This window comes from Patagioenas fasciata, chromosome 3 (assembly GCF_037038585.1).
Source record: "Patagioenas fasciata isolate bPatFas1 chromosome 3, bPatFas1.hap1, whole genome shotgun sequence".
NCBI lineage: Eukaryota > Metazoa > Chordata > Aves > Columbiformes > Columbidae > Patagioenas > Patagioenas fasciata.
Genome location: NC_092522.1, coordinates 27,744,883 through 27,761,933, shown reverse-complemented (window position 1 = coordinate 27,761,933; position 17,051 = coordinate 27,744,883). Strand labels below are relative to the sequence as shown.

Here is a 17,051-nt window from a genome sequence, read left to right as displayed (position 1 = left end):
GTTGGGGGGTGAAATTATAATTTATGTCATGTAGCACCTTGAGGCAAACTTTAAAACAATTATTTGTGAATGCTACAAAGACATTATCCTACAGCATTTTCATCAATAATACAGCCCCCCAAACTGATTCAGAAGAGGGAAAAACACCATGATTCCAATTAAAGACAGTAAACTGCACAGTTTGCATTATATCTTAGGTATCCCACGAGCCTATACTCTAGAAATGCCTTTATTCTCTGTCTGATGACAGATATGTATTAATATGTCCTCTTGTCTACACAAACTGTGGGTGTTTTCGCCCAAGCTTTTTCTTTTATGGAGGATAAATAAGCAAAATTCATATTCAGCCCAGCACCTGCTGAAGCTGTCACCTGTAGTGTTTGTCATATTTCAATCAAAGCCGAAGCCAGCCAGTCATTTTTATACTGCACAATCCCTACATACTCGAGGACCAGAATTAATGAATTAGCTATTGATTAAATTCCACTCTAGCAAATCCACCGTGGCAAATAAATGAACTACCCGGGGCACGTGTAGGCCACGGCCAGACATGTCCGGGCAATCGATCAGTAGTTAGTATTCTTTTGGGATATAAGAACAGCTGATGATAATATGACATGTAGGAAAAGGCAGTGTAGAAACAGAGTCTGTTTCTGGCTGAGCAGATTATAAAGTAGGAAGGCATTTTTGATCCTTTTGCATTCATGTGTTATGACATATTAGTCTATATATAATAGCAGAAACATGCATAAGTGTTTGCAGTACAGACAATACAGACAAAGGCATACATAAGTTAAAGCCAAGGGCAAAAGATTAGATCCTGAATTGAGTTCTTATCATCAAACAAGCTTTGACTATATCTGTTTGTGTGACAGAAAAATAGCAAGCTTAATTTCACCCTTACACAGAGACAAAAGCTGAACTCGAGCAAAATGTAGAAATGATAAACAGCAAACCAAAATCCTTAAGAGAGTGGAGAAGCAAATAAATTCTAACCATTTCTGAAGGCTCAGATGTTTGATTTTTGTTATTAAGCAAAAAATTCTTTCTATAAAAGAAACAACTGCTAATGAGCATAATCCACCAAAAGTGTAATAAAATCACATGAACAATAACATACACACAGGAGGCTAACTGTGTTGTTATTGGTGTAATTCTGAAAAATGTGTTAGTGAGCTTACTTTTAGTCTGTCTTTGGAAGATATGTACTCACAAATAATCACTGTACATGTTACCATTTGGCTGCTTCTAAGGACTGCAAATCTGATGCTCCTTTTACAATTGAGAAGTTTGTCCATGCCTGTGGATGCAGTGGATAGGCAGACTGCAAACAGTGGTTCAAGGAGACATAGATATGCATGTCTTTTAAGATAGCTTCCTAATTCTTACTGTTGTGATAGGTGACTTTTTTTTACCCATGATTATTCTAAGCTTCCATTATCAGCATCGCATTGCTCCCCAAGCATTAATCTTCCTCTTCTTAACTGACAGCAAAATGTGATAATTTTCATTCCTCTACACTTCTTCTCTTAACTACTTCAACTTATGCTTTATTTATTACCACAGCACACCAACACCCAAATGGTTGTGTACATTCAACCAAGAGTGAGATTTCCTCCATTGCTCTTTTGGCCAAAACTCCAAGACCAAAAAAAAAGCACCATGAAAAACATTTTCAAAGTGCCCACTGAATTCTTGTATGCAACTTATTCAACTGAGAGAAGACTACCTTACATTCTGGTCCCCATTCTGGCTACAAATCGCTCTGATATACAAAAGCCACCTATAGCATAGTACCTTGAGCCAATTACGTGAATAATGGGTGCTGACAACTGCTTTGGCTCATCTTCCACAGTTGTAATCTGGGTCCCATTGCTTCTCACACAGGCATACAGCGTGCAGACTTCCATCTGAGGAACAAGATGAGATTCACATTCTCAGATGCAGAAATCATTCAGCTCTGCTACTTGTTTAGACTCCTCTCCTGGCTTTGAGTCAGTTTTCTACACCTACCATATATTCTAACATGAATATAAGGGTAACTTTTCCTTAGTATTTTCTATTCCTTCATGTCTATTCTGGAAAATTAAAAGTGAAAAATACAATCATACACTTAGTTATGAAAAATGCCACAGGAATAAAAAATTATTCCTTCAGTTCTTGGAACTAAAATAAGCAAAGGCAACATGTAACAGCTAGTGAAGGATGCTAACATTGCTGCTGTATTGTCAACAGAGAACTTGCTCAAAATGAAAGGAAACAAAAAAAGGAAGATAATGCCATAGAATTGCCAGTGAGATGCACATGCATCCAATACAATACTGTTTCCAGAAGAAGAAAAACAATCAAAAGAAAAAAAATTAAACCAACTGATTTTGGTTTTACCTATGTTAGTCTTGTATAAAGACTTGGAAAGCAGAAGAGAAGAATAATTAACATCTCAAGCAACAGAAGGTGGCCATGGTAAATTAATATAGAGGGTCTATAAGTAAGGCAGCACACTGAATTTGCATTGTTATTGAGAAAAGACAAATGTGTTTCCAAGTGGCATTCAGAGAGTCATATGTGTATTCATGGATTGGAGGTTTGCTGTTTGAGAGGGGCTGGAACATAGAAATCTGTTACGGTATGCCTGCCTGTGATGTTTATTTATGGCATGTAGTAACTGGAGATGCAAATTTTCAGAACAAAGTACACATGGTACTACTAAGTCATTCTCACATATAATGCAAAGTAAACCTGAACAAAATAGGCAAGAATAGTTACAGTTAAATGTCAAACTGCATTTCTTGAATATATAAATACCACTTAAGAATAGAAAGATATTGTTTATCCTTCTTTTTTTTTTTTTTTAATTCTGCACACAGTATTCTGCCTTCTATTATATCAATAAATATGAATAGAGAGGCAAAGATAGGGAAAGGGAAAAGCAAAGAAAAAATATTGTACTTATTAACAGCATAAAAAGTACTACTATGATTTCAGAGATCAGCTCTGCTTCTTCCTTAAAAGGATAAGGAGAAAAAAAAATGATAAAAGGATGACAAATGCAATATCATTATTTCTCTGTGCTGATATATTATGCATGCCTGATGTTTCTAAAACAATTGCAATTTTCTTTTAATGAGTAGGAGTAGAATCTTTTCCTCCTTGTAATATATGTTGGGGCTTTGCTAATGTTGTAGCACAGAGCATTTAGGGGAAAGTAAATGGAGTTTTGATGGTTTGAAAAAAGATAATGGAAATTTGTATTACGAAAAGTGTACACAGACCTAAAATATGCTTTGTATGTATACCGTGCAAATATACGTCCACATATGTAAAGAATTTCATGAAACAATATTCTTCTTGGAAATACACATATTTTAAGTAAAATAAAAGTATCTTACATAACCCAGAAAAGAGATGCTAACCTGTATATCATATACAGTGAATGGAGACAAATCTGCTAAAATAAAGGAACCCGGCACATTCATTCCAGTCTTGTACTGCTTATTATTTACATAGACAGAGTACTCTGTGACAACACCATTCGGGTTTGAAGGCGATGTCCAGATGACACGTACAGCTGTACTGTTGATGATGACAACCTCTGGAGGGAACATGCCCTCAGGCTCTAGAAATAAAGGAAGAAACTGAATAAACTCCAGCTGTCTCTGCAAAAGCACTTGTTTAACCAAATGCAGATTAGTATTTAGGTTTAGCAAAGGGTTCACTGCTTATCTGCTTCCCTCTGATGAAGTTATCACAGTCTGTAGTCTTCTGTAAATTGGCTTATTATACTCTCAGTTAGAAACCACGAGAGCTGATGGTAAAATGCTTTATACCAGCAACATAGTGTCAATCATCAGTAGTATGTGGCCAGTGAGATATGATGATAAATTATTCACCCATCTGCACCGCCAACATACAAATATTATTTTAATGTGCCCCCCAATCCTAATCCTTCCAGAAAAAAAAAAAAAAAAAAAGGAAAGCAAAACCTGAGAGCAAAATACTTTATGTCTGGTGGAACGTGATGTTATCAGCCTCAAAGCTGAAGCAATATGAAACAATATGAAGCAATATGCAATATTGTCATTATGTAAATGGTTTTGAATGTTGATTACTATAGGTAATGATGAGGTCTAATACTTATTTTAAAAAAGAAAAAAAACCACCTTCCTTAGCGTTAAATTACATAATTATCTAAGCATATCAGAAATAACCATGCAAAGACCTATTTTATCATAACTACCCATCTTTGCCAGTTGAAAAATTGCCCTTACGATCCATTCTATTTTATAAACAAAAGGTGCTGACCCTCGGCATCAGTAAGGAAATGGAATCCTCACTTAAAGTGCTTTGCTAATGACCTGGAACACTTGTTTCTGAGGTAATGATATTATAATGTTTATAATGAGACTTTATAAAGCAAAAAGATTAGAAATACCATTCTAAACACATTTCAGATGCACATTTTTTTATTATTATTTTATCCTCCCCCTTTCCCCAACCCCCCAGTAGTTGCCCACTGGCATAAAAATGACTCATAAAGAATTTTCTTACAGGCTGAACTTACACCTGGAGTTTCTTGTGAGTCAGGAAAGGCCCTGCGTATGACTGTCATGTCAAAAGCACATCGCTTCACAGAGCAAATCTTTTAAAAAACCCATTAATTGTTTCTAAATTCCACCATTTATTGATATGAACTCAGTTCCCAACATAGTGCACACAGACAGGAGTATGCAGGGGAAGATGAGAACAAACTGGGTTAATATCTGCTATTAGAGCTTTTGCCTCTGTCTCACTGGGACCATTTATTGATCTACCACATGATGACAAGCAGCACTTAAGCATTTTAGCGTTTTAGACCTTTTTCCTTTTATACCGGAAATTTTATAATGGAAGGATGACTGATCTCAACCCTAACAAAAATCAATCAATTTCATTCTCAGATTTTAAGCCAAGCCAAATACACTGCTAACCAACCTCCGTCTGAGGTAGTCACATGCACAACTTCACTGTTGATGCTGTGGGCTCCGTTAAAAACTTGAAAAAATATCTGATACTCCGTGTTGGGCTGCAAATCATCTATGACTACAGAGTTTACATCAGCCTGGATCCTCAGAGATCTTCTGTCATCAGTAGAATTCAAGTAGAGGGTGTAATATGCAACATCTCCTTGCAAATCTTGTAGTGCTAAGAAAGGAAAAACACTGGGAGATCAACTGGTAAACATTCAGATAGCAAGTTTCTTATCAACAACATTTACTTGCAAGAGAAAAACAAATTTTATGTAGACTTCCTCATTAAATAACAAAACTAAAAACAAATGAAGATTCCATTACCTGCCTTCAATTTCACCCTTATAAGCAGTGATGCAGGCTGCTCCTCCAAACTTGTCAAAATCGTTAACAGTTCACCATCCTATCTAATATTGGAGAAAGCTCCTTTCTCTACACATCCCCATGATGACAATGGAATCTGTGAAGTAAATGAATTAACAGGCGAAATCCGCTGCTAGCAGTGGTGTGCCGACCTTGCAGCTTGCCGCTATGAAAGGATGGCTTTCACGCAGATAGAAGGAAGAGAGCAAATCAGATTGCTCTATGGCACTAATTAAAGTTGGAAACATCAAAAATGTTTTTCCCTTTTTGCTCCTTCCCATCAAACAACACTCCTCCATACCAAAAGTACTCAATACCTGTGTTTGTCCTCTAGCTGTGAATAAGGGGCAAGTACCAATGCCTTAAATTATAGCTGCATTCACCTTTATACAGAGAGCCTTTTGGCCACAGTGAAAATGAAAATCTATGTGTTACTATTTTAGAACAAGCATGATAGCATCATCCACATGCAAAGCTATAATATTTTCAGAAGCATTACAATTACAGGGGGAAAAAAACAACTCCTCACATTTCTTCCTACAATGTGTTTTGCCCAGCACTAGCTTCTCCAGTGAAAGAAAGGAAAAAACAGTATGATTTTCTGGCTACACAGGGAAGGAAATTCACTGGTCTGAGCTGATGCATAAACATGGATTCCAGAAAAATTTTGCTCCCCCATTTTAGTAACTCAGATGTAGTTTGTTATCTTATCTGTCCTTTGTCAAACATTTTAAGTTCAGATCTGATCAAATGCACCTGCTTTTCCAGTATCAAGATGAAAAGAAAAATTACAACAAAAACTTTAAGCACTACTACATATTGCTTTAGGTGACACACTGTACCACTGAACAGGACTCAGCTTACTGGGAAAGAGCACTGATAAAAGCCAAAAGCATGGTTTCAGTTTTAATAATACACAGTTTTGTCATAGAAATTCCTAATCAAGAGTGATATGTTGTTTTTATTTTAAGTGGTACAGATACAAGTCCTAAATCCTTAGAAGTCTGAAACCTTCAGGAAGTTTTCCAGAAAAAGAAACATAGCCGTACATTAAGAACTCCCAAGTTCCCAAAGAAAAGAAGAAAATAATTTGAAAACTAAACTTAGGTATAAAAAGTAGTTAATATGATTATTGTCACATAGGAAGTAATAAAATATGATAAGGTTTTCAAATATTGAATAGCCCTATCTTGGTGTTTAACCTTTGTACTCACAAACATACATGAAGGAAATTTCTAAGGTATGAATGAAAATAAAACCAGAGTGCATTACCTACATCTAGAAGGTCAGGGGTTTAGATTACTAAGGTAATGAAACTTCATTGAGCTGCTTCAGATCTATTACATTTGTCAGTTTTTCTAAGCATGCCTAATTCAGTCATGCAATTATAAAATAAAGAGACTACATTTGTTGCAATTCAGCATCCAGTCCTTATAAAATCATTTGCATGTAAGTCATGCAGAAATTCCCCACTACTGTGTTAGCAAACCAGCTAGAGAAACTAGCTGAACTCATTTTAAGGAGCAGAGCAAAAAGAGAGAGAAAGGGGATTCTCTCATCCTGAAGGGAAGTATTTGTAAATTTTTATACAAAGGGATGAAGTATACCACAAAGACAACAGAATTTTGTGTACTACTACTCTATAGATTTGTCATGAGTTTGCATTAACTATTTCTTCACTTTCACTATTCTCATTTTGCAGAAATAGCATATAATAAATACGAACATGAGTGAGAAATAGCAAAACGGGCACATTTTTTTTTTCCTGTTTCCTTCCTCTCCTTTCAAGGACGCTTAGGTATATTATAAATCAAGACAAGGACTGTGTTTCCTATGAGAGCAAGGCAGGCTAACATAAGTGATGGCAGGTTAACATCTAGTTATTGGAATAAATACTAAGCACACTTACTTGGTTGTGACCATTCCACTTCTACAGCAGTGTGATTAACAGCACGTGCACCGAGGACACTTCCTTTCTCTGGTAATCCTGCTAATGTAGTAGCTATCACTTCTTCGCTTGATGTATATCCTACCTCGTTGTGCACTATGAGCTTGTACTCGTATGTTGCGTACCTAAGACATTTTTAAAATAATTAAATGGAACGAAAAACGCAGACGTAGAAAACATTTGCTGTAAACCTTCTGCCTGTGCCAAAGTTTTGCTGTTTCTTCCCTCCCCCAGCCTGAAAAAAATCAGCTGCATTGTTTGCACCAATTAAGTCTCTATAAGAGGTGTCTATTTTTTGGAAATAATTCAGCACCATTAACATGATAACAAAAATAAAACACATTCTTTCACTTCGTCATAGTTATAGCTTCAGAGGTGTTGAGAGATTATAGCTCAATTCAATATGTAATTATAGCAGTGGCAACCTGCCAAAATTTGGATCAGAATTTAATCAAATGAGGCTTTTTTCCTCTTTTGGGAAAGCCATTGATTTTAACTTGCAGAGTCTCATTTGTTAAAGTGATTCACCACACAGCCAGGACTCCCACTACAAAAACATTAAAAAAAAAAAAATGTCTAGAAATGCAAACTCATTTAATTTTCTTCAGACCAGTGTATATTCAACTTACACAGATTTATTAAATACTTCATGCATATTTAGTAAACTATGTAACTGTCACTCTATAATTTCATCTCTCTATATCAAATGGCATATTCATGTATTTTAAGTGGGATTTCATAATCTCAAATTTAATTTCATCATAAAAAGCCTCACACAAAACTGTGCAATCACCGAAACACAGGATCATCTTGTTCAAATTTTCACTGAAGCTGTAGCACTTTGGGATAAATATCTACAAATGCAATGAGGGAACATACAGTAAATGCCTAATATTTAGAGATCTCACTAAAAAAAGAAAAGTCACTCACTCTACATTTACTGTTACTTTTTTCTTTTCAACTGTTTTGTTCCAGCATCTCATATTATGCAACCATCCAGTCTGACTTTCAACAGAGCTAAGCTTTAACAGTGCCATCGAGAAGAAAGCAAACTATTGGGAGCTCACTAGCTCCAGCTGTAACTATAAGCGTTGTAGAATGGTGACAATATACATAACGTATCTTATTTCCCTCTCTGCATTTTCTGTCACTTGCAAACATGTAGAATTTCCCTGGACACTGTAGCAAACGTACAATAAAAATGGAATGGGATCTAGTCTTCTAATTTGATGATAAAAATTTGAGATTCATTTTTTTATTCATATTTCCAACAATGAAGATGAAATTTGTTTTACCCTACTAGAAAAGAAGAAGGCATCATTGTTAAAATAGACTTCTGTCAAGAATATAATAAAAATTCATTAATTCTGAAACATGCTTAAAACATGACACAAATGAAAATAGATGCTGATATATGGATTTTCTTTCTGTGAAAAATAAGGCTTGAGGTTCTCTGAAACACCTTCTCTTCAGCCACAAAATCATCCCGAGCTGTTGACTGCAAAAATATAGCTGCAGGTTGCAGAAACCTGCCCAGAAGAAGCGTTCAGATGTGTCCAAGGGTTAGGCATACTTTTCTGCTCATAGCTCATTCAACCCAAAAGGTCATTGTGCCTAATGGCTTCTCACTTAGGTCCTGTCAGAATTAAGTGCCCCCCCTGAATTGCTAATGTAACTGCTGCAAACATCAGCACCAAAACCAAAGGAAACACTACATGGAATTTCAAACACAGTTGAAAGAAAGAAATGGACACTTGGGCACGATGGAGTAAAAGAACAGCTGCATGATCAGTTATTGCAACAGATGAAAATGAGCAGACACTCTCAGCAAGTAGGCAGTGACAAGCCAGAGGCTGGAGCCCTCGGTTTGGTCTATAAAACAGTCTGGAGCAGAGGTCACATTCTGCCTCTTCACACCGTGCTCAGGAGGGATGCTCACACAGCTTTTACCAAGGTAAGTAGAAGCAACATACAAATATTTGAGGTGCAATGATTGACATGTAGTCCTCATAAAGCACGTCAGCACACAAGCACAGAAAACACACACATGCTGAAACCACGCACGAATGCTTTCCTGAGATTGTACCTACAAAAAGTAATGCAGAATCCACGTTGAGTCTTCCATTACAGGTTCTTAATGTGTGTGTTGGCTTGTCTTAAGGACAGGAAGCTTCACTTCAAGATGTAGCAACTAAGACTGATCAATAGCAAATGCCTTGCTCTATATCTACACAGTAGGTCTGACACATACTGAGAAACAGAATTCGCCCTCCATTTCCCCACTCAACACTCTGCATTTAACTATAATGAAGCTAACACAAAGCTGCCCTTAAATTAGATTTGCCGTGAGTGCGATAAATACTCTTCTTGCCTTTGGAGATACTAAAGCGATCATTAATTTGCACTTTTAAAACCAGATAAGAAAAACAATGCTGAAACCAAGTTTGAAATGTTTCCCAGCAAGGGTTTCTCAAACATGCATTCTGCAGGTGCAATGTCTCTGTCCACACACAAATCTAGAGCGTATGTACACATACCTCTAAATGGTTTGATTGCATGAGCATATCAATGCTAAAATTTCACAAGATCTTTATTTTCATTTGTTTTTCAGAGCAAAACAATATATGAGTCAAGAACTAATAATAAATCCCCGCATATTAGAATGATTAATAACAAAGATGATGACAAAAATATTTCATTACATAATTAATATGTTCACTACATAAAGACACAAGAAATACTTTGAACTATTAAACATACACTATACAAAATGCCAGCATTTGTTTTTATAGTTTTTGTAATCTCACCTGCTAAGACCCTTATCTTCATAAAACCACTGAGTTCCTGAGTAAATATTGTGCCACAGATTTAAATCTTCAGGGGGATTTGATGCAAGTGGTTGCTGGATTTTACGTCTCAGGAGCTCATATCTAACACAAAAGACAAGCGAACACCAGGATTATCTCAAATAATGTTATTACACACAAAAAAAAAAAAAAAAAGAAAAGAAAAAAAAAAGACCAAAAAACCCCAACCAGTTGGGGTTTTTTTTTAAAGCCATACATTATTTTGTTTTTACAGCTGTAAACTTTCTGAGATAAACATTTTTTTCAATGTTTCATGTTTTAAAACATTCAATTTCTTACAAAAGCTACTTTGAAAATGCAAAATGAAGCACTTCCATTTGAAAGAATGAGTTTATTTAATGATTTACAGATTTTAAACTTTGTGGAAATGCTATGAAGATCAAGTCCAAATAGCCTAGTAACAGTGTCTTATGCAGACTTGACTGATGCCATCTGATATGCACAGACTGCTCCAGAATATGAAATGACAGTGTCTCTTTCTTGCAAATGTGCTGAAACCTATTTTACTGTTTATAGCAAATAAGCGTACATTTGTCCTTAACATGTGTTTGCCAAAAAACACAGTGTAAATTACAGGTGACAAACCGGTGTAGAATGAGTTAGCTGTTCCATCTTTGGACCTTAGCAAGACACCTTTGTGTCTGGGTAGAGATTCATGATATGAGCTTGAAAGACCAAACTATTTCGTCCTGGTTTTAATTGGTATCTGAAGCTGTATTCCTTTCTCTGTTCCAAACAGCAGGTCGGCTAAAGCCCATCTTTCATTAGGTCAGCCATGAGACTGCCTGATTCAGGAAACATCCCTGTCAGCCATCCTGCATCACTCACTCTTCATGGTCTTTTATACAAACGCTTTATGGAATTTAACAACTATTAAGTCACTTAATGACTACACAAACTAGAGGGGATAACATTTCCTAATCATTTTAGGGATTACATAGAGAACTATACTGTAAAGGAAACAAAATTATACAGATTTATTCAAAATCTTTAGGATTAGTATTCTTTATTACATTTTACAGGACTTTCTAAAATAAGATTTTCATTTCAGTTTGATAGAGGTGTTTTCCTTGTAAGGCACCAGACGTTTGTACTCTTCCTACCAGAACTACTTTCAATGCTGAGCTGCAGTTTCAATCAAACTAGAGTTACAACAGTGATTACACTGATGCCCAGCAAATTAGGGTCATATGCATATATATTCACTTAAATCCACAGGTTGATTCTCTAAAGTGCTGAGCTGCTGTGTATATCCTTTCCCTGTCCCTGCCTTCCCCCCCTGCCCCATTTTGCTAAGGTACTACTGTTAAATTCCAGCCAAAAGTATGTGGATGCTCAGGCAGATCTTAAAGACGCTCACTTTAAGTACTTTTTGTGAAAATGTTCCCTTCTGTGTTTAAGCATTCTGCAGAATGCCTTGGTGTGTTTAATAGATACTGCATACATTGATTTTGCTTTGCTTCTAACCAGAAATCAACTGAGAAGCTCTCCTACAAGACAGCTAAGACTTCCTACGCCCCATGGCAGCAAGGATGGACAGGTGTAACCTCCAACAACTTTTGCCCTTAAGTTTGGGGCATAATCCTCAACAGCTACAAACACAAGCATTGTGCCACTAACCTTAGTGATGCAAAATCAAATTGCTGCAGAAGTTGTGAGTATAACCTCAGAAATCAAATAGTAAAAACTAATCAAACTCCAATGCTGTCAAAACATTCAGATGACTTTATACACCCAAAACAACTCTCACATGGGTGGTTCTCCACTGTCAACAGAACTCAAAGACAGATCATTACAGTTTTACTAGGAACAGTCCTGGCATATTCTGTCCAATATATTTCATAGTCAAGTAATGAAAAGCATCAAAATCCTTTTGAATGCTGAATGGTGATCATGTGTAAATCACCCCCACTGGCAGCTGCTGCTGCTACTCTGCTTGCTGCAGACTTCTTGCTCCATCATGCTGTACAGAGCAGCTGCTTCAGTGGTTGTTCTTGTTGAGGGCAGCATGGCACACCATGAAGGAAATGAAGTCTGCAGATGTAGGTCATACTGAATTACTTCAATAATCTATGGTAAAATGGTCATGTTGTTAACCCCAGAATAACAGGGACTGCTTTTCAAAAACTTTAAATTTTACTGTAGAGCAATCAGCATTTCATTCAGTTGTAGTGTGCCCTAATTAAGCCTGAAGAAATAGTCAAGCTACTGTGCTGTAATAACATACGCAACTGAAACTGCATTACATGATAATTATTGAACCCATCAGTGCACCTAGAAGAGAGCTACCAACCAGAACATATGGAGTACAGAGTTATAACTCCATGAATAGTTTCACAATACGTTAAAGCATAGAATGAAAGATGTGTTTGACATTTTTTATTGTGTATATATAAAGATACATTTGTCTTTATAAATCTTCATGCACTCGAATCCATATTTTTTAATGTCTATACACATACATACACACACACACTCAGTAATCAATAGATTCAAATCAAGGTCCCCACCCCAGCATTATAGACTGATGTCAGAGGAGATGCCTTCCTCTGGTTGCTGTGGTGGAATCCAACCTTCTATATCCAGCACTTCCTTGAACTTCCCATTTTTGAGTCTGCCCCCAGCATTTTAACTTCCATTTTTCTCATGCACTCTCGTTCTGAAGATTATTTCATGTCATTGCAATTCCAAATGGCCACTTTCTCTTTATGGGGAATAAGCCACAGAGAGTACTGAGAATATCAAATGAGTTAATTATCTGTGTTCACAGAGATCTCATACTTTTCTTGTCATTTTGTTGGTGGAACACGTTGCTCGAACCTGCCACCAAAACGTGGCTGATGCTGCAGCCCAAACCCATTCTGACTTTGCAAATATCCTGTGCTTGCTATTGCTGGCTTTTCAGACAGAACTCATCTGAAAGTCTTCCAGAATTTGTTCCACAAAGGAAATACCACAGCACAGACATCACGCTTGCTCTTAGTAATCCTGACTTTTGTTCAAAACAATTCAAAGCTCACCCTGCTATTATCTGCTTCTAGGCATACCCACTTTCCATGAGTGCACTCATTGGCTCCTGAACTCTAAAGAGGAACTTCCAGAAGTCAGAAATTTAGAGATCACCTCATGAAGTTTGCATCACTCAGAATTTTCTGAGTCAGATTTACGTAAGGAGAAGAAAACTGCTTCCTCAGTTGCAACTAAGAGCTTACCTCAGATGAGGGCCGTTCGGCCTTAGTGGTGGTTGCCAAGAAATGGCAATAAAGGACTCGCTGATTGGAGTCACAGACAACGGACTAACACTCTGAGGCGCTGCTGAAGGTGTAGTCACGCTTGTAGGCAAACTCTCTGTGCAGCCTCCTAGAAACCCATCACCTCCAGAACAAGCTATTACAGTGACCGAGTAGTTTGTATAGGGTAGAAGATTAGTCACCAAATGACTTAACATTGATGAAGTGTTCCCAGTAATGACAATTCGTGGATCAGGCATGCGAATCTCATAGTTAAGGATTTCACCATTCTGTATCAGAGGAGGTTTCCATGAGACCTGAAAGAGGAGAAAAAAAATTAGTCGATAAAACAGGTCTGTTACAGTCAGAATGCAGAAATACAGACATAACAAGTGGGATCTGAGGGTGTGTTTGTCCTTCTTCATCAAAACAGACTTGGTGTAAAACCTTTAACTGAAAGTTTATTTTTGAATGTACATCAGTTAAAAATCTAACCTCCTCTAATTTTAGTGAGGGTTGCAGTAAGAGTTGTAACCATTGAAAAATCTACTATTTAGCTTCAACCAGTAAAATGTGAATTCTCCACTCCAAATTGGAGGTGTTCAGATGCATTAACAAAAGTACACTAATTAGCATAAGTATCACTAAGTGCCATTTATTTTCTTAGGGTGTATCACCTGGTGTGCTCATCTATTCAGGCAGAGTATAAAGAAATCTTATTTTGCGTTTGCACAGTTTTCAGAAGTATTTAACTATATTAGGTCCTATGAGAAACAAGATTTGTCTGCACTCTCTATATGATGAAATATGCAGGTTTTCCCTTTTCTTTTTCAGTAATAAATTACACTGGTAAGTATCAGACTATGAAAAGACACAATTTTCAATTTTTAGAACAACAAAATCATGCTGAGAAAACTTTATCACTAAAAAATTGGAAATTACATGCAGAATTCACGTTATATATATGTATATACATATTGCTATGCGTACTGTGGCTTTACTCTTATTAAACTGATGTTAGGGGTTTGGTTTTAAGTTTTTCTTTTTTCAAAAGAAAAGTATATTATTCTATATATTTATTCTTACCAGTTCCACTGAGGAATCACACACAAATCATCGTACAGTAAAGTACAAGGATGTTCTCAATTATTTTCTAAGGCTTTTTGCCACAGTATCTTGACAGAGACTTTGGACTGACACAATGAGGATAGGTAACTGTATTAAGAATCTCAAAATCTCATAAAGGTAGTATAAGAGCATCTATTAATCCTTCCAATCCTTCCTTCCCTAGAAGTCCCAGTGTAGGAAGTACACCAGCTTTGCTTTGCTCATCCGTGGGACTGTTTTCCTTGCCATTGACTCACTCATCTATAACATTTGCTGTCACTTTTCCTCCCAGGCACAGAATAATTAAGGATTTAATCCAACATTGCAAAGAACACAGAAATGCAGAAAACTGAGATGAAAATATGTACAGAACAAAATGAACAAAGATAATATTGAAGTGCTAAATAGTAATAGCAAGATACTTTAGCTTAAGTTGAACTTTTTCTTTAATTCTTTCCAGCCTCTAAAGTAAGTATCTTTAAAAAGGTATATGCACAATTACACATGGCCGTGGAAACAGAGCAGCTTGATTTATAAAATTACTTTTAAAGGGCCCTTGGGGATTAGAAAACGTTAAATTTTAGGTACAGAAGGACCTTTTAGGCCATCAGACTTGTAAGAAACCTGGCAGAAAAGTACTGAAGAAAGCTGAAGGATTTTGATAACAGAATCTGGAATACTATTAAACAGAGAATTAGAAACAGGGTGATGTTGAGTAAAGACAGCACAAACAAGATTATTGGTGCCCATATAAGAAAGGCTTAGCTCTGGCTAATTATCAAATGCTGTATTCAGATTTCTGTTACTTTCGGCCCCAAATCACAATCAAAAAAAAAAGAAGAAAATACTATTGATAAAGCAAAGCAAAATTTCGCAGAGCATAGGAATCAATTTGCACCATTCTAACAGACATCTAACAAAACTCTTATTTTGAAGTACTTCATGTAATCTTGTTATAAGCTTAGGAAGGAGAGAACAGAAGATTAGCACAGACAGCAGCAAGTATGTGCTGGTTTTGGCTAGGACAGAGTTAATTTTCTTCATAGTAGTTGGTATGGGGCTGTGGTTTGGATTTGTGCTCGAAACAGTGTTGATAACACAGGGATATTTTAGTTATTGCTGAGCAGTGCTTACACAGAGTCAAGGTCTTTTCTGCCTCTCACAACACCCCACCACAAAGGGGCTGGGGGTGCACAAGAAGCTGGAAGGTGACACAGCCAGAACAGCTGACCCCAACTGACCAAAGCAATATTCCACACCATATGACATTAGGTGAAATTTCCAATTTCAGTGCTTTTTATTGCTACTTTGCCACTCACACTGGATGCATTGTAGAAAGAGAAGAAACGTGCATCACAGAAAGCGAGGAATGCACATTATCACCTGCTGTTTCCAGGGACATATCTTTGAAGTTGCTGGTAGAAGCACAGAAGACTTTAAGGTCTGTCACTCTACAACAGAACACCTATTCCTGCAACCATGTTATTCTTTTTTGAGGTGTAGCAACTATCCTGAAATTCTGCCTCAGTGAAGTGTAGCTAAAGATTATATATTTGATTTCTTTTTTAGGAATATTAATAAAGTACATGTCATTATGAGAGAAAAAAACCCCTCTTGTTGCTTAATTCAAGGTGGCTTCTAATAAAAGAACTACATGCCAAATGCTTTGGAAAATTCCTAGTACTACCCTCTCAGAAGAGAAAATTTTCTAAAAATGTTCACCTTCTACCAAATCTTGTTTTATTTCCTGGAAGAGTAAAGGTGTTATTTTTTTTATTACATTTTAGATGCCTAACTTTTACGTTTGAAACCACAAAATTACTCTAACAGAATTCACACAAGATTCACCATACACTGTAATCTCTTTGAATTAAGGAACAGATTAATAACATGGGGAGGAGAACAGACACTGCTCCAGAACCTCAGCTCCTGAGTCTTATACAGCATGTGCACTAGCTGGTAAAACTTGGAAAACTCCCAGGTGTTACTTCACAGCATTTGCTGTGCACTAGCAGATAAAATACCTCATGCTGTACATAACATAGATGCTTCATGGAGCTTACACTGGGAAAATTCTCTTTTTTTTTTTTTTTTTTCCTAAACGACATTAGAAACAGATTGAACAAAAACAAAATTCAGTGAGCAGCATGACACAGAATGCAACTTTTTTTCTTGTCTGAGCATGGATATCTTTTACAAAGGTATGTAGATGAGTTATCACTTTGGTTTGTATTTTTTTAAACTACACAAAAGGATGACCAAGGATACACACAGTCACTGCTGTGTCACTTGACCTGTTTTGAATATGTCACCTGGGAATGAGAGGACATGAAGTCTCTGAAAAAACCTCTCTTGTCAAGAGGCAAGGGACTGCCTGAGCCATACAGTGTAAATGAAGATGATGGAGCCTGCCTGGTTAACACACATGTGGCACCACTGGACCCCTTCTCCACTTTGATGTGCCAAGGTTTGAGGTAAGATCTTGGCAGTGCATGAAAGCAGGAAAGCTCACTAGACAGGCTGTGTTGGA

The 17,051-nt window shown here is 36.7% G+C and overlaps 1 protein-coding gene across 2 annotated transcripts in view; it reads right to left on the bottom strand.

The window, feature by feature from the left end:
- Positions 1-17,051, bottom strand: part of USH2A (usherin) — a 386,355-nt gene that overhangs the window by 104,579 nt on the left and 264,725 nt on the right. For both annotated transcript variants that reach the window (XM_071805984.1, XM_071805985.1), the window contains exons 42-47: positions 13,397-13,731; positions 10,125-10,247; positions 7,279-7,442; positions 4,972-5,181; positions 3,414-3,616; positions 1,798-1,910 (exon numbers count right to left, since the gene is read on the bottom strand). In XM_071805984.1, coding sequence (XP_071662085.1) covers positions 1,798-1,910; positions 3,414-3,616; positions 4,972-5,181; positions 7,279-7,442; positions 10,125-10,247; positions 13,397-13,731 — 1,148 coding nt within the window. The remainder of the gene's footprint in view (positions 1-1,797; positions 1,911-3,413; positions 3,617-4,971; positions 5,182-7,278; positions 7,443-10,124; positions 10,248-13,396; positions 13,732-17,051) is intronic.